This window comes from Paramisgurnus dabryanus, chromosome 7 (genome assembly GCF_030506205.2).
Source record: "Paramisgurnus dabryanus chromosome 7, PD_genome_1.1, whole genome shotgun sequence".
NCBI lineage: Eukaryota > Metazoa > Chordata > Actinopteri > Cypriniformes > Cobitidae > Paramisgurnus > Paramisgurnus dabryanus.
The window spans coordinates 22,127,741-22,150,900 of record NC_133343.1 but is presented as its reverse complement, the minus strand read 5'-3'; the positions used below and the strand labels follow the sequence as shown (position 1 = coordinate 22,150,900).

The window sequence follows — 23,160 nt, the reverse complement described above, 5'->3', positions numbered from 1 at the left end:
CACTTCATGCTTCCAAGTGTCATTTGTCTTTTTATTGTAGGAATCATCCCATAAAGAATTAACATTATGAATTAATGAGCCATTGTCAACTATGCCCATGACTTCTGAATAGGATCTTGTTTCCAGTCTATGACATCATTGTTAATGGCAATAAAATGCTCAATAAATGACACATGAGTGCTACTTCATGTGAATGAGACGTGCACAACAGCAAAATCAACATTTAGAAAACCGCTCAACTTACTGAGAGACCCCAAAAGGGTTTAAGGGAGCTTTAGCATAAGCATTTAGCACAAGCATATGTATATAATCATTGCTTTATAAAGTCCCAATCTGCTAAATGACTTGGAGTGCACGAAGCATATCTAATAAAACAGCAGTTAAGGTGACAAACCATTTCAGACAATGCATGTGGATTGTAAACATTTTGCATATCTAAACATCTGATGGTGAGAAATTCAAAACGTTAAAATCTCCTCAGTGACTATAGCAGGTAGCAGGACCTGTAACATAATCTCTCTCTCTCGATGATGATGATGACTCCTCATTTAACCATTTACAGGCCCTAGGCAGAGACTATGACAGAAGAGGCAGAATTCTATCTATCTATCTATCTATCTATCTATCTATCTATCTATCTATCTATCTATCTATCTATCTATCTATCTATCTATCTATCTATCTATCTATCAAGTAGTTTTGGCTATCATGCACTTAAAACGATAACGCAGAAAATCAAGTTCGATGAAGAGGCATAAACTAATATGTTTTATTACAAGGCAAGCCACACATAAAATTATAACGAGAGGTAAATCCAAAAGGGAATATCTCGGTCCATTTGTCATTACAGAAGAATGTAATGTCAGGTTATAATATGACTGAAGACATACAGTAGATACTGTTAGTTTAATGATGTAAAAGCTTTACCTGGCGGCTGGTCCATCTCAATGTAAAATATTAATTCGGTGGAATAGGGCATCATCACGTCCCTCCAGTCGTCATCGTCTTTTTCTGTATTCCACACTGTATTGTACATGGTCTGAGTCCTCTGGTGATCGAGCAGCCTATCACCAATTTTTCAAACGTTCAACACCGCCGAATGAAGGAGACATAAAAATGCTCGTCTGACTGAACGGAGAGCTCAACTTCAACAGTCTGAATGCCTGCTTCAGACAAACTGCGTTGCATGAAATCTGTCAAAGCGCCAGGCTTCTCTCATGCGATATCACTCGATCTAGCATTTTTAATAAAAAACCTAAACACTACGACAGAATAGAAAGTAGATACCAGCTCTACAATCCACTCCGTCCTACCATGAAACGGTAGTCTTCCTTTCAGTCAGAGAGCACCAGCTCCACCGGCCCTTTCCTTTCACGGGGAGGAGTCCATTATGTGCGCAAACAACGGGGGGACACTTCATCTAACCGTCACTCGTGAAGCAAATTCCTCTCGTTGCGTTTACATTTTAGCAAATAATAACTATTAAACATATTTAACATCTGAAAAGCATATCGGATTCAGTAGCATCTTCTCCAATCTGATGAATATGACGTTGACGTTTGATTCAGAAGTGACATCATATATGTTCCCCCTCTTCTCCGGCACGCAGTGGATTCGCCCGGATCTCTCGCGCTGCTAGGTGCTGTGCGGCACGAAGACTCTTGATTTGGGAGCCAATCAGATGAGGTTTTTGCAACAAAGTTGCCCAAGTCCGGACTTTGCGTCCGTTTAAATTTCCACTATTGGCAGCCCCGTTTTTTAACACAGCCAATGAACTTATCAGAGGACCGGAAGTCTACAACCTATTGGAGAAACCGTTACTATGAGGTGCAAATCTGATGGGGAAACAGAATAAGGGATGTCATGGTTTTTGTGCATCCAATCTTTCCAGTCACATATGCACATATAAACACACTGCCCGACTTTGAATATGTGTGTATTTAATAACCTTTAAATATGGGTTATTACTAAGAATAAAATGTAACCTACTTTAGGTATTTACATAAATGCACAAATGCCTGCAACTTAAATATTTTACTAACTGCTGCTCTGCGGTGTAGCGTCTCGTGTAAACACATCTCATCAATGCAGCGATGGCTGGTGGCCTGCATTAGAAAACAATTATTTAGTGGATGCAATCTGCCTCCCTCCATGTCTCTTCCAGTTGCCTCTGTTAGCATCTGTCTTATCTGTCCATTAAGAGGACGTCCCGCCTCCATGGCGAGAGCGGAAAGAAAAAGGATGACAATGTTTGCATCTCTTTAACGAAAGGCAGGGAGGACCCTCCAGATGGCTCGTGCCTGACAAAGGCTGTCCTTGTCAACTCTGTCAAACTTGCTTAATTGTCACTGTCTATGCTTCAGTTCAGCATGGACAGATGGATCCAAAACAATGACAAGCAACTGAAAAGGCGCAGTAATCCACAAAAGCCTTGGGAAAATATTAATCACTTACACGCAATACATAATGAGCGAGTAATAAATGCCATAGGGACATAAAAATGGCATTCAACATTGAGGAATAGGAAAACATATTTTGTTTGAGTCAGTCTGCTAGTACTAAAGTGTATTGCTAGCTGCCCATGTAACACCGGGGATGGGCATACGACACATGGGGATTTGGGCATTAGACTTAAGTGTATATGCACCACAGAAACCTTAATGCACAACCAACTGCAGCGCTAATGTGTTTCTGTCTATATCAACACTACAAATTTTTCCTAAACAGTGTGTTGCCTATGTAGGCAACATTTAAGACACCCAAGGTATGCTTTCTGAACGGGTGCAATTATGCATAAAATACGTTCTTCAGGCCAAGTTCAAACTGTTTAGTTAGAAAGTCTATACAAAAATGTAAGAGAAATGTAGAGTAGATTATAATTTTAAAAAATCATGGTATGCATCATGCAGTCCCTCCAGAAAAACGATATAATGCGATCGCGTGATTCAATGCAAAGTCCACATATTTATGCAGGGGCCGCCTTTTTTCAAATATGCCGCACTTTCGCCACATAAATTGCCAATTTCTGCACATCAAATGTGCAGGGCTTGCGTGATTTCATAATCCCTGCATTTTCATAGCAAAAAGCAACATATATATATTAGCAGAAAGTGGAAAAATGTTGCATTTACTTCACACAAGCGCAGCCATGTCCCCTGTTGCCATGGGAACGTTATGAAGTGACTTGAACTTAATTACGCAACATGAACATCATTGAAAAGCTGCAAACCCTTGATGCTGATGAATCACTTTTTTTCCGCAATTTTTGCAAGTTCCGCAATAAAACATAAAATTGCATAAATATCCCGCATATTCCATCGCATTTTTAAGAAAACGTGCCGCAAGAATAAGGCTTTTTGCATGCAACAATCACAAAAAAACACCAGATTTATCTAGAAGGACTGATCATGGTATTGATATGAATGGGGGGGAGATCACAGCGATCAGAATGGCCCCTTAAGTCTTGCCTCCCAGTAAAAAGAGCCAATTGCCAACCGTTAAAAAATGGAATCCTCTGAGAAAGGGTCTTTGCTCATGCACAGAATCGACAGGTCTTGTTGATCTTGTTCCTGGAAGCGTTGCAAATTTGGCAGTGCAGTGATGCAACTTCGCTGAATAACCATAATATTCATAAAACAATTCGGCCCCTTTCCAACTCCCTACATTTAGTTTTGTTTCTGTATCATTAACCCCCTCATAATTTGCACCTTGTATGCATAAACGGCATCAACATATGCATCCTATGAATTGCACCAGCGCAGGAAAGCGACTTTATGTAAACGCTTTAGAAGGCCAACACGTAGGCAGCACTGAGCAGGGAAACTAACAAAGTTTGAAAAAGGAGCTGACAAAACACTAAACCTAAACATTATTATTGCATTTGCTGACAAAGCCTAGCCTAATAACAGACAAATCTAAAGAAAGGCTATGAACTGTTGCCTTGTCTAACAATTGCAAGATGACATGCTTGACACATTTTACCACCTGGATTCATTATTCAGTCATCATTCTACCAATTACTTGCTTTAAAATGCTTCCCCACATCCACATTATGCCCATGAGTCAGGCATGACTAGCAGAAAGCGATTCTAATCTGCCTGGCTACAAGACCCAGCTAAATGATTACAAACCCTTTCGAAAATAATGATTAAGGAGGGCTGGGGAAATTTTTATGTTCCTTGAGTACCTGCACATTTCAGAATGGCGAGTGGAAAGACATTTTCCATCATGTTGATATCAGAGTCTCTTACTTGCTGAGTGACAAGTCTGACTAAGCTGTTTCTCTCTCGACTATGTAGCCTTGAGCGTCACATAATTTCTCTGTGACTCCAGCAACTAGAGTGGAAAGCACAATTCCAGTTCACATGCAAATAGGCTGCTTCATTGTTCCATATTAAACACAGACATAAGGGCGGTACTGAAAAAGCACACAAGAGCTGCTGTGTGACCACTGTGTGCACTATACATAATTCATAAACGGTTTGAAAGCTAAAAGAAGCAATATCATTGTTCCCCAGTTGATATTGTGAGGGGGGAATTAATTTTAATCCAATGTAAATTACACAGTGAGAGCGATCACCTTTTCTTTTATTCTGCTGAGCTCAGGAGAATCAGGCTGCTCTCTCCGTCACTGTCTCGCTGCCTGAAAATGTGATGTTTCGAAGGGCCTAAATAAGCCATAAGCTGTTTCTCTCAAAGCCACAGGCAGACGAAAACAACTAGAGATGCACGCTTTAAAGGAATACTGTAGTTGACCCAAAATCTGTAATAATTTACATACCTTAATATCATTCCAGTGTCATGACTTTATTCTTTCCTTGGAATACTGAAAATGAATTTTTGAACAATGAGTCAATTTTGGAAGAGCATCCTGCATGGCCACTACTTTCCATATAATAAAAGTGAATGACAGCGGAGGGTTTCAACATGCAAAATGACAAAACGCACCATGAAATATCATAAAAGTGGTCCAAATAGTAATAAAAAAGTCTTTTGTCAAACAATAATGAGAAAAAGATTAAAACTTTAGTCCTATGTATATAGTCTATTTTGAAAGGTAGATTAAAGGTGCAGTGTGTAACTTTTAGGAGGATCTCTTGACAATATAATATACATAACTTTATCATCAGTGCTGTATAAAGACCTTACAGTACATAATGAATTGTATTGTTTTTATTAACTTAGAATGAGCCGTTTTTATCTATACACTGCGAGTTTCCTTACATGGAAGTAGCTGTCATGTAGCCCTAAACAGACAAACTGTTTTACAGAGTGCATTTTTTCCATACGTTTTTTTCAGATGACGACATATTTATACTGTGGCAGCTACTGTAGCTTTTCATTGCGTTTGGAAAATTTGCTTTTTTGTGATTGTTGTGGGCAAAAATTGATCTTTGATCTTGCGGCACGTTTACTTTAAAAATCCTTGATCTTGCGGCACGTTTACTTAAAAAATGCGATGGAATAAGCGGGATATATATGCAATTTTATGTGGTGAAATTGAGGGACCTTGCAAAAATTGCGGGAACTTGCAAAAACTGTTTTCAGCTTTTGCAGCTTTTCAATGATGATCACCTCACATAATCACGTCACTTCATAACGTTCCCATGGCAACAGGGGACATGGCTGTTTGTGTGAGGTAAATGCAACATTTTTCAACTTTCTGCTAAGATATATGTGTTTTTGCTACAAAAATGCGGGGATTATAAAATCATGCGAGCCCCGCATATTTTGGGCGCAAAAATCTGCATATTATGCTGCGAAAGTGTGGCACATTTGAAAAAATGTGTGCCCTGCATAAATATGCAGACTTTGGCTGATTATGCGTTAAATCATGCGATCGCATAATCGCATTTTTCTGGCGGGACTGCTTAACACTGATTTATTGAAAATATCTGACTCAAACTGTTCGTTTACAAATCAGATATTGCTATTTCTCTCATTTATTTAATAATACACCATAAAGAGAATGTTCTAGTCCTTATTTACTTTAACTCTTTCCCCGCAATCCGCCAGTTAACTCGTCAAATAAGAGAAAATGCTTCCCTGCCAATGACAAGTATTTCTGGCAATCCGCAATACCGCTATTATCCACCAGGTGGCACAACTTATACAACCCGGAAGCAACGCCTCACAGAAACAGTAAGAACTCTGTGTATGTTTTGAGGATTGTTCTGAATCTGATCTCTATCAAAAAAATTTAATATCTCAGCTTTTTGCTCAAAATTTGGTGTTTTTGAAGAAACCTACCCATATTTGAGAGGTGATAAGAAGAGAAGTAATCAAGGTAGGATGAAATGTTTTTGTTTTTTTTTAAAGCAGAGGGTCTGTTCTTTCATTTGATATATTGTATGTTTACATATTTAAAGAAGAACATTTTCTGGAAGGCATTAAACTTTTGTGAAAATCAGTAAAAATGCTGGCGCTGGCTGGCAACTTTTTTTTAATCGCTGGCGGGGAAAAAAAATATTTTATATGAAAGAGTGGGCAGGATATTTTCACAAAAGCCTTTTCTGTCATGGTTTGGAACAACACCAAGGCAGATTTTTAAGCACATTGCAGATTCAGTTCTGTAGTATCGGATATACTGTTCGAGCATGACTAGATATCAGTCTCTAATGGGTGCACTCTGTAGAAGTAGTCATGAGTCTTGGATAATGTACGCTTTGATTCGAGCTGAACGATTAGGCATACTGTCTGGTATTTATTTGCCACCTCTTTACAACTTAAAATAGATGTCTTCAGTATTTTCAACTGTTCAAACATCTATAATATATATAATAATATAAAGTGCGAATGATGCGTATTAGTTAGCAGAGCTAGCACCCTCCATCTCCGCCACCACCACCGCATCTCCATTTCTGGATGTCAGGCAGTCTGCGGTCCTGTGATGTCATCCTGCAATGTGAGCGTCCCTTTCGGACTGATGCAATACTCAGATGACACAGAGTAACAAGGATCTGGCGTCTGCCAGTCCACGCCCCCATGCCCCTTTCCTTTCTCCTACTGTCTCTCACCGCCTCTTGGTCACTTTTGCTCAGCGTTCTCAAGTTTAAATCAGCCCCTGTTTCACCTTTCTCTCTTTCTTTCTTTTCTCTCCTGGGTCTACTTTTCTTGCCTTTCTCTCCACACGCCTACTCTTAAGCTTCCCTTCTCTCTGAACAGCCCTCTGTTGTCATGGCATCAGGCACCATTGCTCAGCATTCTGCAGTTCAGCAGATAAAGGACGACGGGCTGTTTAACTCTTGCCCGTCTGAGCCAGAACAGTCTGCAAGGCATAAAGATTACTTACATACATTGGCAGGCTTTATCCACATTCCCAAGACTAATCAACAGCTTACGATGATGATTTAACAGCCCCTAAAACTACATATCAAGCATATGATATGATAAAAGACTCAACAAACAAAACATCAGAGGCTCGATACTGTAGTATGTGGTTAGAAGTTGATGCTGCAATTACCTCAGCTGCAGTATCTGAAATCTCGCCTCATGTAATGTTTTTAGTAAGGCATGTTTGTTAAAACTAGTTATATTTCCTAATTAAACTAAGGCCTTGTCCTGTCTTAAGCTAATCCCTGTCCGGGAAACCACCCCAATGTATTTTAGTAAAGCACTGGAAAAACCTCCTGGGCGCATGACTAGAACAACGTTTTCAACTGTAAGAGTGTGTGTCAATTTGAGAAGCAAATAGTGACAAACTAACTAACTCGTATTACTCTTTTTGTAGAATGAATCTACAGTTTATATTTAGTGTTCACCTCAAAAGGACTTTATGGGAAAGCAATTACTATTACACTGATTTTTGATTTCATAAGAACAGTAATAACAATTCGGAAAACTGTATTCAGTTCTCACAAAATCTATCTCATAATAAAGAAACACGAAGTCTCTCTCTTCATATTTATCATATATCAGGGGTGCAAACTTTGCGGTTTTTGATACAAAATAGGTAATTATTGTGTTTGTCTAGATCCGTTGAGTTTCTAAAAATGAGGGGTGAGAGGGGCCTGCGACAGGGTCGCAATAAATGAAATTATGAAAATCATGTCCAGATATTGTTATGTTTTACAATTTATAACGTATTTGCTGCCGAAGTTTAAGCAATCTGTGCAGGTTTTTGCAAACACACTTAAGGACAAGTTCGGTATTTTACACTTAAAGCCCTGTTTTCAGATTGTTTATGATGAAATAGAACGGTTTTGACTGAAATTTGGACATATGATGCTGGCCCGAGAATCAACCCCCCACCTCACAATGGTTGCATTGGTGCACTGGAACAATCCTTCCTAAAATGCATTAAACTTTCGTTTACGAAGACGTGAAACTCAGTGAGTCGTCTGGGGTGTTCATATGCTCACACAAAAATCGCTGCAAAAGATGCTTTCCAACAGGTGTTTTACCAAACAACTCCATTTCCGTTTCCGAATGCCTCTTATAAACTTCTAATAAATATATTAAAAGTGGCACTGGGGTTGTCGGGCGCTGAAAAAGAAAAACCCAACCCCGACTGCCTGCCTACGTTGCGCTGGATGCAGGGAGTGCTCATGGTAGTTGTAGTTTCCCAGTGTCGTATTACGCATTGTTTGGCATTTCGCATAACTTTTAAGAAAACTACAATAAAAAATTTTACCTGCCAAAGTGGGATAGGCTCTCTTACCCGCCACATCCGAAATCTACCCGCATTTGGCGAGTTGGCGGGTATTAATGTCAAGCCCTGGGTGCACCCCTTGTACACATGGTACCAAATGTATATATGGGTGATTCTCACGAAACTATTGAAACACCACGGCACTAATGATTTTGTTACTTCAAGATGGACCAGTTTGTTACTTCAACATGGACCAGTTACTTCAAGATGGCTACCAGGTAAGATCAATTTTTTTACAGTTAATTTGAAATATTGTCTTGTCAGAATGCTTACACGACATTTTGATTATCATTACCGCAACAGATGCTTATTAAATGTTAATTTAATTAATAGAAGCATAATACTTTGATTTTAAATGCATGTGCAGAATCTCCAAATTATGTTCTTTCAGGTTTGTCATGTCATTTTGAAAATATGTCAGTGTTGATGTTTTCTGACTGTTGCGGTAATGAGATTTTTTAGGACTAATTTTTTAAATTATGTTACAAAAAGTGTTAAATGATAAGTAAAAGTGTTTAAATTAATGTTCCCATTTACTCCAGACTTTGTTTTTCAATGTCTGGTGGGAAAAAAAGTAAATTGAAGCAATTTTTACATTTTCATGCTTGACATTTTTAAAACCAAGTTTTCGTGAGAATCACCCATATATCTGTATCTAATGGAACATATTCGTATCAGTATTACTGGTAACACTTTACAACAATTAGTTAATGCATTAGCTAACATCCACAGCATGGGTCACCAACTTTTTTGTGAACAAGGGCTACCACAATGGATAAAACAATCTGGAGGGCTACTTTTTGATACAGTCTACTCAAAATGTTTTTGTTTTACTTGTTGATTCTATTTTATTTTACTTGTTGATGTTTCATCATTGTTTAAAATGTTAACATAAATAAAAGAAGCCAAACTAATATAAAAAATATGCAATAAATAAATATTACAATTGAGACTATTAATAGAATGTGCTTCAGCGGGCACCTCACAGACTCTGTGCGGGTAACCTGGTGCCAGACCACTGATCTAGAGCAATGATCAATCTTTGTTCATGTTTATTGTGACATTTACTTATAAAATCAAACTTTATAGCTGTTATAATCAATTAATGCACCGTGAACTAACATGAATAACTGTATTGATATTGACATTAACTAGCTTTAAAACAATTAATGCATGGTGAAAAACCATATTGTTCATTGTTTGTTTGTGTTTGTTAATGCATTTACTAATGTTCACTAATACAACCTTATTGTAAAGTGTTACCATATTATTAGTATTGTTCCAGTGACAGCTGTGGTACATATTTTGACCATTTTTTCTAACAGTGTAGGTTTGATCAGCTTATATTGCATATTTCATTACAATGTGCTATATCCATGGGAATGAAAACTAGACATTTCAAATCTGTTAACAAAAGCCCATATAATGTCACTTATATAAGCTCATTCTCAGTTTCTAACCTTTCAGAACGGTTTCTTTTTGTTGTAGAAAAATATGTATAGAAGTTATAATGCGTCCTCCTCATGTGGTTTTTAAACGAGGATGCCACTCTTATTTGCATCTTTCCATTCTTTGTTTGGATGCAATTCAAATGCCTAGCAACCACAACCGTGGGAGTTAAATGCAATCAGCAATAGATACAATGACATGCAAGTGTCACTGAGTTCAGTCTCCTATCAAGGGATGAAGCAGGCATCAGGTGCTGGTTATAATTGTAACTAAGGGCCGGGGGGAGAGAGTGGCTTTATTGGATAGTTTGTTCACTTCAGCATGAAATCTCATTGGAACTTGCACGGTTATCAGACAAAATTAATTACGCGCGCAACTTCCAGATACTTGTTATAATTCAGGGACCGTTTAAACCCAGAGAAACCCTTACAGTGAAGAAGCTCAGATTTTATGCAATCACACCCGGCTTCACACCTAATACATAATGAGGTCCTTGATTATGTGATAATAAACTTCATATGTAAAGAGGCAGAAGTGATGATGAAGCAATAAACTTATAAACAATACAAAACTGTTTAAAGCGTTCCATGCATTACATAAAATTTTACAATTTGCCAACTGAGTCCCATGTGCAAATGCAGCTGGTACATTGTGAAATATGGTTTTTAAAATGTAAGTAAACTGTTTCGTGAGCTTCAATCTTTTCTCATTCAAGAAGACACGAGCTAGAAAAAACCTGCAAAGAAAATAGCTGCCTGGGGGTTAACCAAAATGGCTGACTTGCCTTAAAGTGACCTTACTTTGGTGCACCTCCAAAACCAGAAGCAGATGAATAAAATAAACACCTAAATGCATTGAGCACAAATCACATAATCCAATATAAACACAGACAATTCACCAAAAGTGAACCGTTCAGTTCGTCTTGTCATTGGAGTCGGTAGCTACTGAAAACTGCAGCTGACCCCTGCCTACCCTGCAGGCGGGGATCCGTTTGCACAAAACCATCCCATTGAGGAAGCAGAAAGGCTAAGCGGCCCGTGCGAAACGGTTGCGGTATTGGCAAGTTTAGAGATGGGAGAGTACGATTGTTCAAGAGACTTGTAAATTGGGGCCAGGTGGATAAACATGGATTCCACTAAGCCCATGAGAATAAAGCAAGCTGTTGTGTACTCTCTCTCTCTCTCTCTCTCTCTCTTACATGCACGTACCACACACACAAGTTTGTAAAAATGGGTGTTTGTTTGCATCGTATGCAAATCCAGACCACATCGTCATACTGCAGAAAAAGAAACACTTTGGAATGAGTTCAAAGAGTTCATGAATGTACAATAGGTTGAATATGCTAAAGCTAAAAATGCAAAACATGGTGCTGGTCACTCCAACCATATTAAACTTTAAGTAATGTCTGTGAAAACTTTTTTTTTTCATTTTAAACGCACATTATGATATGCACATTTTAAAGACTCACAGTTTCTAGTTTTGTGTTGATGCACCCTTACATGGTTAAAACTCGAAAAAGGTGCATCAGTTACAAGATTACTTTTTTCTTCTGCTACAATCCTGAAGTTCATTCTCACACAATAATGAGCTATAGAAGAGTACAATTCATGTGCTAATCCATACAAATCATGTGCTATGTAAACCATACAAAATTGCTTTGCAACAGGAGCATACCAAAATTAAAGTTCTCAAAAGTTCAATCCTCATTGGAATACATGAAAAAGTAACAGCACAGTCTTCATTTCACCTGTTGTATTCCTCAAATTAAAGCAAGCCATACAGGTTTGGAATGGCACAAGGGTGAATAAAATGTATAAGAAAATTGTCTTTTTTGGGGGGTATCTCCAAGTCTTCCTCAAAGGAGGTCAGAGGAAGTGAGGAGACAAGATGAGTGGAGACAGAAAACATAGTAAGACATGTGAAATGAGCTACAGAATGTAAAAAAAAAAACTTGGTGTTAAAGTATAGTCCATTTTTATGCATATCCGAGGGTCTGCATACACTGCCAGATTTTTGGAACCCAGCATACTTTGTATGCGTAGGTCGCATATGAGCCTACAGGAGATTGTAGTATGTAGCCCAGGAGATGCATTGTATTTTTGTCACAATGCGCATGCGTCGAACGTCTGTGTACACTTACAAGTCAAATAAATGATGCTTTGCAAGGCTGTGCGTTCGACTGTGCACATACGTAGACCTATAAAAACAGACTATACTCTGGACTATATGTCACACCAATTTGACGATCCAAAAAGAAATAAGAAAGAGCTAACATCAATAAAAGACTAATTGAAGAAGCTACCCTGTTAAAGGGTAAATATAATGGGAGAGCGAGAAGGGGAGCGGATTTTTCAGGCGAGTCGAAGTACTCCCAAAAGTACTATTCCGCCTTAAAATATAGTTCCTCTTTTAAATCCGCTTAGAAAAGCGCTACGTTTTATTTTGTGCCACCATACTTGCTCGTATAACTACTCGTCTTAAATAGGAAAAATGTTGATGTGTTTGGTCACTTCTAACTTTATCTCTGTTTAGTACCATTGAATGAATGGGGCTAAGCTTAATGCTATCGAAGTGTCGCAGCGCGCCCCAGCACTAACGTGCACGCACTAAGATGATAGAGGGATGTATCAACTCTTCTTAGTTAAGGTAATAACATAGTTTAATGGAACTACTTACTGTAGCTGGAAGATGTTTTTTTACCTCAATTTTACTTACATAAACATGAAACCCTATTAGATGCATTGCCAAGTGAAAAATAATACTAAAGTGTATTTCTTGCACAAGCATTATCTTTAACACAAATGATACATGGGTTCAAATGCTAGCAGTAGAAAAAGTAGTTGTGGGACTTTTTGGTGCTATGTGAAAGTTTGTAACAGAAAATTGTGGTTTTCATCTTGTCACTTTCTTGGTATAGAAAACACATTTTTACCGAAATTAGTCAAAATGGATTTATTGCGTTTTGGAACCAAACTCTTTATATGTATGGCTTTAGTTATCTTGCTGAATGGTTTCAATTAAGCAGATTTTCAACATGAACTTATCTGTCTGTAATGTTCTGTGCTGTGTATTTTTATCAATACTCATAAATAAAAATAAACTTGATATAACATCGCAATGCACCTGTGAATAATATTTTTTACCCATACCTATAAAATGTATATGGTATTCGCTCTAACAATTTAGTTTGACCTTCTGTAGTTTAACCATGTGTATGCAATAAAGACAACATCTTATCAGATCTGTCTTTAAGCCCAAAGCAGAGGGTGATTTAGTTGTGGTCTCTAGATTAAATCAGCTGGGTGAACGGAATAAGACAAGAATGGCTCTCTTATGTGCATGGGCACAGTTATTGCGGTCAAAAGATATGAGCTGCACGCATCTTACTGAGGACAAATGACATTGTATGTCTAAAATTCAAAGGAGCATGCTAAAGCTCATTTGTAGCACTTATTTACAAACACAGAGCATCTGTGAGATGCTTTGGTGAATGTTACCAAGCCGGCTATGGGACAATCACATGGCAGACAAGACTCTTGAAGTTTACATTTAATTAATTATTAGTTAAATGATATCAAATTCAGACGCATGTAATCAAACTGTGATGCTTTCTTATGAGATACAATACATGATTGGGTAATGTGAATTGTAACTTGATCCATATACAATACTTGGGTATGTAATAAAATCCCTCCTGGGATGCACAGAAAGACCCAACAAGCCTTTTTTTCTTTGCTTTCAGCGCATGTTTGCATATCATTGTGCCGTTTTGATTTTTTATTTGACTCTGTAATGCAGCATGACATGAGTGAGAGTCAATTTGGTGTGACCCATCATGCATTTTCTCTGTTGAGAGATACGGAGGATTGGGTCTGATACAATGACATCACCTCTGAGCATGACAACTGACACCAGATTTCTCATTGACCCAGTGCACTCTGGGCTTTGTTGACTGAGCAGCCAATCATTAGAGCACATCGTCAATTATTTAAGGTACTGCCATGTCACTTATCCTCTGTGATGAAGACGAATGGGGCAGTGACTGTGGTACGAGAGGACACTGGGGTCTACCGAGGTCTCGCATCAAATGCTAAAGAGACATGCACTGAGCATTTTTAAGTGTCGTCTGTGATTTCACAACAAAAGGCTAATAATTCAAGTGTAACGCCAAATACATTTCTTAACAAGTGCATCCAAGCAAATTAACTTGTGTCTTGTGCCCAAGACATGCAAATAGTGGATCAATAGTGGAAAAAAGTTTTAGCTGAATGGTTTATTATGTCACATAAATTAGTGAGGCACAGATTATAGATTCAATTTAAATCATGTAATACTGTAGATTGCACTTTCCAACAAAGTTACAGACCAACATTTTACTCATTTCGCTCCATTTGGCACTTAGCAAATTATCATTTTGAACCCTGCATATACTGTAGTTCTTCACCTGTGGGCATAGCTCCACTGAGACTTGCTGGATTTAAAATAATTAAAAGCCTTCTAAGACTAAATGAAGTCATTTGGCTTGTCTCGAATGTAAAACATGTGCCCGTGGACAGCTCACCAAAGAAACTCTCACAAACAGACAAGCTGCCCCAGATAGTTACGGAATAATGCAAAGGAAAAAACTAAAACCATGGGGTGATACAGAGGTGAGAAGTTTAAGATCCACTGGGAGGGTATGTGTGTGCTGCAGGGTAAGATTAGGTGCTCAGCCTTGTAGATTTGGTTGCACATAATGGGATTAATGGTGGAAAATCTGGGCAAATTAATCTGACCTAACGGAAAGGGGAGCTAAAAAATACAGTCTGCTCTTCATCCAAATGCCTGCTTTACTCCAGCACTCCTCACACCATACAGTTCCACCAATAGGGAGAGTTGGGTCAGGAACTGCCAGCGCAATGTTCACCGTTGGCACTGCATTTGGGTAATTTTGGACCAATGCTAAATGGAAAATAATGGAACTTTAAGATATAAGTAATAGTGTAAGTCTATAGGATGCTTACTGTGCGTTCACACCAGACACAGAAGAAGGCGGCAAAAACACGCTATTTGTGCATAGTTGAATGCTTGAACATTTTGAGTTTACTCGCATCACTCGCGTGTGAAAGTTGCGCATGAAATTCTAGTCATTCGAGACATTCACGCGTAAATTTACGTCATAGGAGGGGTTTATACAGCTCAAATTGAGTAAACTTAGAAAATCCACCAAAGTTCAGATATTTCAACTCGTGTCATGCCATTTGCGCTTACCGCGCTGCAGGATGCCTATTCCCGTCTTTGCATTGACTTAACAGGTAAATCACTAACGCTTGCCGCCTCTTCCACTTCTGGTGTGAACGCACCATTAAACCACGTTTACACCAGCCGTGGTAGAGGTGTGAAGCGCGAGTGATTTCAATGTTAAGTCAATGTGAATACGCGCTGACGCGTGTCTGTAGATCTCGCGGCAGGAATACGCGATTCCGAATGGTGCTTTTTGTGCATTTTGCGTTTGACGCGAATTTGCGGCTGAAGCCCGAGTTGAAAATTTTGAACTTTGACGGAATTTCGCGCCGCGTTAACCAATCAGGAGCCTGCTTGCTGCTGTGGCGGCAGCCCCGCCCGGAGTCACTCATTCAACCGGAAGGCTTGATATTGTCCGTAAGCAGGCACCCGGAGCTATAAAACACAAGTTCTTATTTCTAAAGAGACAGGAATAAAAAAGAACCTCGCTTGGAAGTGTTTCAGTGAGGACATCGGGCAACCTGGCAAGTTGTACAGGTACACATTTTACTTTTGAGTCACGTGATTTTTATCGACTCATGCCGTTAATTTTCCCTCTATAGTAAGGTTACCAAATACAAACCAGTAACTCTCTCGATAAATGCACAATTAACATCAGTCATCTTTCAAACAGACAACCGCATAGCACTTGCCCCTCCCACAAGAAGCGGATTTTGCCTCTGACGCGCGTCAAATGCTTGCTTTTTCGGCGCGTCTCCTTCGCTCTAGACGGACAAATTCATTCAAACTGTTCAAGCGGCAAACTAGGCGCAGTAGACGTGAAACGCGGTTGGTGTAAACGCAGCACATTACAGTTGCTACACAAAATAGCAACCTAACATATTTTGCATTAACATACAGTACAATTCAAGCGATAGAATGGTAAATAAAATACATTGCATTAATATGGCTGTAACCCTGAACATTATCTGGGTCAGGCTCATTTGGCCACATATATATGCATATGCATATATGTCTGGACACAAAAATGCCACACCCTACCCTGGGAGCTTTCGTCTGTTGAGATAGCCCATGGTGTCATCTGTTCTCTGCCCAGTGGGCATAAACAACCAGCATCTGCTGTATATCAAACACACACACACACACACACACACACACACACACACACACACACACACACACACACACACACACACACACACACACACACACACACACACACACACACACACACACACACACACACACAGACATGCACGCTTATGCACATAAGCACACAGGGCTTAGCCCATGTAAATTGCTGAGAATACACATTATAACATTTGGTTCCAATCCATCAAGCAAAGTTTCTAATTGGGCCTGATGGAATTACACTCGACCGCATCTCAGGGCATGCTGGGATATGGTTGTGTATGAAAACTGACATGGGTATTTAGTTCTCTAATGTTGATTAATTTCAGTTCTGATCAGTACATACAGTTCATAGAAAACTAGAGGTGTCCTTTGTATGATGTGCATTATGTCAAATATGATTTTTGATTGAAACCCGAAGCTGCTGTGAGCTGCTCACGATGTATATCAATAAGGTTTTGTTTGGGCAGCCCAGCTGGGAACCCATTTAGCTGCTGCCATTGTTCACGTGCATTTGAATTTATGTGCCTGTGCGTTGGAGTAATGTGCATGACATCTGCATGTCAACCGACTCTTGTAGTACAAAGCAGAGCGTGTCACCCATGTGTTGCGTGTGCGATCGTATCTATGTTCAATTTGAAAGATGCAAAATAAGATCCAACAGTTTCTTTTGATCACACCCTCTCATTTATACAAACATAAATAGATTGATTTTGTGTTAATGTGTCTACATATATGTGACTGATGAGCTGGCTAATAAACTGTGACTAAGGTGGTAACTATGCATAAATACTTAAATAAATGACTTTAACTTTATTGTGTCTAGTTAACAAAAATCTAGCACAGATGCTTGTATACAGAACTGATGCTTATTCTTGTAGATTACACTGTCAACACACAAATCCCACTTGGGTTAATTGTTTTAAAACGCTATACAATAAATCACATAAACTTTTCTGGCTTACCTTGGAGACTCATTTGAAGAACAATGCATAAGATAAAGGGTAAGATCATTTTCAAAAAACGTCTGAAATCTTTTTTAATACTGTGTAGCTTCGTTAAAAGGCTCATGTAAATGACAATTGGGTAATTCCAGTGTTATGGATGTGACTTTGCAGTCAAAACTTGTAATATAATTTCTCAGAGAATACATTTATGACCAATAAATTGAGCAATCTGTTGATATTTTCTTAAACCCCAGATGATAGAGTCCAGACATAAAAAAATCTATATCTATACTCATGTTGTTTTTTTATTTTAGATGAGGGAAATATGCATGCATTCTGGATGTGACAAAAAAAGTTGATGCAAAATTTTGGAAGACAACATATTTTGTAGGAATTCTGCGAATTTAAAGGTACAATCCGAAAGCAGAAATACCCAACAAATGGAGAAGGGATGGCTCTTCAAACTACATTTAAAGACACGGATTGTAGGCAACAGTTTTCTTCCCGGGATTGGTGACGTATGAGAAAACCGCTTGGACTCACAGGCTGTAAATGAACTCCTGTTAGCATTGCATTGTGACCGAATCTTTCAAACATGGTAAGGAGCTTCTCATTTCCAGCTGACATCATAGGTATTCAGACCAATAACAACGTACAGATTAGCTGGCCAATCAGGGACACAATCCATGAGTTTCAGAAAGAGAGTGAAATTTGGAGCTACAAATATGTTATGGCATTACAAAATGGGCACTTACCTAACTATGGAACATAATAAAAATGCTTTTAAAACTTTAATAGAGACTTGGGTATATAAACCACCAAATATTTACATTTAAAATATCACTATGGTTAAAAATTCTGGGTAAAAAACTTTACTTTTCATAATAAGGTTGATATTTGCATGGAATTGCCCAGTTCATTCCATGATTTAAAATAATCTCTAACTAGATACACTGTCCGAAATAAAACTGTACCTTTTTTGTCACTGGGGCTGTACCCTAAGTTTCAGTTTGGTACCTTTACAGCAATACAAAACAGAATAAAATTTTGGGTAGATTACCGTACCTTTAGGACCTACATTGTTAGAAAAAAGTCAAAATATTTACCCTAGCTGTCAGTGGGGCAGCACTCTTTAAAAAGGTAATTGTATGGACCGTTAGGTACAGATATGTAAACATTTAGTACCAATATGTACCTTTGAGATACTAATATGTATTTTTGAGGTACTAATAAGCTTAGCTAATAGCTAATAACCTTTATTTCTGACAATGTACATTAAATGACAAGTTCGGTATTTTACACTTAAAGCACTGTTTTCAGATTGTTTATGATGAAATAGAACGGTTTTGACTGAAATTTCGACATATGCGGCTGCCCCGAGAATTTTCGGGTGTTTGTGTTTCACGTCCCACCTCTACAATGGGTTTCTAGGTGCACAGGAACAATCCTTCCTAAAATGCATTAAACTTTTGTTTACAAAGACGTGAAACTCACCGAGTGGTGAAACACAAACACAAACACCCGAAAATTCTCGGGGCAGCCGCATATGTTGAAATTTCAGTCAAAACCGTTCTATTTCATCATAAACAATCTGAAAACAGGGCTTTAAGTGTAAAATACCGAACTTGTCCTTTAACTATCCGTATAATATTATATATTATATAATTATGCTTTTTAATATAATTCAGCTGACAATATAAGGCCTTCAGGAAACTATATACAATACTGTATGCATAACCCATTTATAAAGCCCATTAGAAATAAACAAATGTTTCAGAGATGACTATCTTTAATTTCTGTGAGTGGGCCATCACTTTGCCAAGCATTTTTATATTTCAATTTATTTTGCAAACTACTCGACAAAAAAAAGCTGACAACAATGACCCAATTGCAATGTAATGTCAAAAATAATTTGTTCTTACTGTGCCCAAAGATGTTGAGGTGTTGAAGCACAGTTTCCACAGAGCAAAGCAATTTTATACAATTATCCATGAAGATAAAGAGCTCCAAATCGACCGAAAATGTAAAGTCTCAGTAACTAAAGAACATGCTTGATGAAAGTACAATAAGCATAATTGCACTGTTTGTCTGCAAAATTTCCTGAAGCTGCACGATTTACTGATGTGAGTTTAATACCTAGATCCACAGGATTTGATTTGATCAAACACCTGACTTAGATCATGGGACAGATCATGGAACTTGGAATTTTCCAAGTGCTTACAAAGCAGGATGGGGCTGCCATACAGCGTATCTGCCAGGAGTAAAAGGATTTCAGGTTCACTCTGAAAGATTGAGAAATGGAAGTGATGCATCTCCAGAGACGCTGGCCTGAAAGCTAAGCAGGATGATATCACCAAGTTTGTCTAACTAACTGATTACTGTGGTAAACTCTATTGTAAGTGCAGAATAAGTCAGATGAATTAGGAGCTTGCAAAGGTAGTTCTGGTAAATATGCTTGTTCTTCTACATTTTCATTATCTGGCTCCAATTGATAAGGCAAAACTGTTAACTGTCTACACCTGTGAAGCTGAAGACGTTTGCAGTTATGGGACAGGTTGGGACATTTCTGACATTAGGACCCCTTTGAACAATGCAGAAGAAAATATATGCTGAAGCCCACTCCATTTTTTTATAGGGCATCCATTAGAAAGATGAGCCAGCAGGGTCTCGTCCTCATCTGATGGTGTCTCTGTCCCTGTCCCAATCTCCCCCTTCCTCATGACCCCCTCTTTAACCCATTCCCCTTATCATCACCCCATCAAAAGAGCCAGAGCGCCAAGGGCTCAAATCAGCTGACATGTATGACAATTATGCAGAATGACACCCCTCACTTTGACATCAGCCAGATGTACAACTGCCTGGAATGTGGAGATTTTCGTGAGCAAGCGATAGATATCATGGGTGATGGAAAGGGAGGTTGGGGTAAGGGGGTGGGGGGAGTGGGAAACGGGCCAAAAGATAAAGATAATGAGATGAAGTGTAATAGTGTCAGAGAGGGATAACAGAGAAATTGTAAGGCAAAATAAAAAAATAAAAATCACTAAAACAGTCAATTGCATTTAAAATAAAAACATTCAGTGCATTGTTCACACAATACACATTTTATTTATGACTGTTATAAATCTATGCTACATTTTGGACCAACACTGCTGTTGATTATCATGAAGGCATATGGAAAACCCAAAGTATTGCAATGTTTCCCCAGATAAAACTTTAAAGGGACGTTCCACTTTTTTGAAAATATGCTCATTTTCCAGCTCCCCTAGAGTTAAACATTAGATTTTTACCATTTTGGAATCCATTCAGCTGATCTTCGGGTCTGGAGCTACCACTTTTAGCATAGCTTAGCACAATCCATTGAATCTGATTAGACCATTAGCATCGCGCTAAAAAATATCCAAAGAGTTTGGATATTTTTCCTATTTAAAACTTGACTCTTCTGTAGTAACATTGTGTACTAAGACCGACGGAAAATGAAAAGCTGCTTAATATCACTATGCCTGCTGCAGCCATGTTACAGCAGCAAAATCCTTGATTATTACGCCTGAATGAGAGTATAGTTCCTAGCCATATCGACCCAGAAAATCGCAACTTTTAATTTTCTGTCGGTTTTAGTACGCGATGTAACTACAGAAGAGTCAAGTTTTAAATAGGAAAAATATTGAAACTCTTTGTTTTTTTCCGCGATGCTAATGGTCTAATCAGATTCAATGGATTGTGCTAAGCTATGCTAAAAGTGGTAGCGCCAGACCCGGAGATCAGCTGAATGGATTCTAAAATGGTAAAAAACAAATGTTTAACTCTAGGGGAGCTGGAAAATAAGCATATTTTCCAAAATAGTGAAGTTTCCCTTTAATAATGCTATTATACAAAAAATGGGGGGGGGGGCATTTTATTGAGTCATTATGATATGATTGATATACTGTATTGCTAGGACTGTGCTCATTCCTACTTTTAGGGATAAGAAATAAGCATGCTAATGTTAGTGTCCAAGACAAAAACACAGAAATCCAACAAACAAACAATGTTCAGAAGACTTGTATTTAGGTCTAAGGTCAAAATTGCCACAATCGCAAAGATCAAAGACTGTAACGGCAGTTTGGGTTAAATCATATTACAGTAATGTAGTCATGCACACATCAAGACAACTGCACATCAAAGAAAAGGTTAGGCATCCAGTCGGTGGAATTAGGAGGATCACATACATGGTTTAGCACTATAAGTCATGAGATCTTCAAGTAAGCCAATGTGCAGAATAGCACGCAGCATTACGCTTAATAAAGCAAGGTTTTAAATTCCAACACCGACATTATTATCAAGACTTTGTATGCACATATACAGATATGTAAAGTGTATATGCTGACTGGTTGAAATCCTGGCCCTGGTAATTATGCCTGAAGAAATCAGTGGCTTGTGACACAGATAGAGTAGCACTTTTTCAAAGTCAGACGTGAAGCCGTTACAACTATATTCAGCTTATCGCTCGGGCGCAGGACACGAAATGGTCCAACAATGGCGTCATTATTTACACCCAGATGGAGAGGCGAATTGATAGGCGTAGGTGGATTTATGCTGCGAGTGCGAAGAGGAACGACCTACACCCCTGACCTTCTTTCATCTGTCCCTCAGTGGGGAATTGATGTCTGGATGTCCTAGGCCAACAATAGCAAACCTAGACATAGGAAAAGAGTTTCTGGGGGAGGGTGAAAGTAGAACGAGGGTTAAGGTTCATCCATGACAGCCGAGAAAGAATTGACCTTCGTCAAAAGTGTGGTGACATGTTTGTAGTATTTTAGGATATCAATCAAGGGTAATTCTAAATTAAGTAAGCAACCAGCACAAAATATTGAACATTTGACCACTGTAGTAGCTGTGTTTGGTTAGGGAATAGTTTATGTACAGGCCTCCAGTGTTTAAAAGAAGAAGCAGAGAAACACACTATAAGATGATGCTGTCAATCACTGGCATTCAAATTGACAACAAATCATCTCTTGTGGGTCCAAAATGAATATACCCACTTTCCCCAAGCACGACCAACAGTCAACAAGCAACGGCTATAAGACCCGAAGTTCATTTTTAATGTAATATAACAATCATCCCCCTCTACCCTCACACCACAAACCTTTCACTCGCCTCACCTCACCAACTAGATTTTCAGTCTTGCCCGCAGTCGTCAATCTATCCATCCATCCAAATTCCACTGCTGTCCGACACAATCATCTTTGGGAAGATGTTTCGCCTCAAATAAAATTCTGTTCCAGTCTAACGGGATATTTCTGTATCTAAACTTCTTCCTTTGGACTTTGGAGCTGTTAAATCTCCCCAGGGTCACTGCAGATGCTGATATGCCCACTCGCCTGGCTTGATGGACAAGGCCATCTTGTCGGTAATAGAAGCAGTAATCCACCCAATCTAACACACACAATGGAAACCTAAGGTCAATAATGCAAATCCGTCCTTGCTTGCTTCAAGCAAACACTGAAAACATTCAGACTATAGCTTTATTTGATTGAACTTGCACATTTCGAAGCCTGCTGATAACCAGAATGAAGTTTCCTTTAAGGAAAACGGGCTGAAAGAGAGCGTTGGGTTGCTGAATAGAAATTTGGATTAGGAAAAGACTCAAGTATGTGACAGCAAGGCTTTCTGTCCGATGCAATGCAAACATATGAACAGCCTGATTAGATCAGCCTCTGTGTATTGTAATGGTGACACATCCATCTACAGCCCATTGTTGTCTCTTTGTAGCTGACTACAACC

At 38.7% G+C, this 23,160-nt stretch overlaps 1 protein-coding gene across 2 annotated transcripts in view; it reads right to left on the bottom strand.

Moving 5' to 3' along the window:
- pik3r3b (phosphoinositide-3-kinase, regulatory subunit 3b (gamma)) overlaps window positions 1-23,160 on the bottom strand; it is a 209,498-nt gene that overhangs the window by 18,180 nt on the left and 168,158 nt on the right. Inside the window, exon 1 of one of the 2 annotated variants that reach the window (XM_065264613.2) lies at window positions 928-1,385. The exons of the other annotated variant lie outside the window; for it this stretch is intronic. Within the exon in view, the coding sequence (XP_065120685.2) occupies window positions 928-1,036 (109 nt within the window). The 5' untranslated portion in view covers window positions 1,037-1,385. Of the gene's footprint in view, window positions 1-927; window positions 1,386-23,160 lie in introns of those variants that run through there. 2 annotated transcript variants of the gene reach the window in all.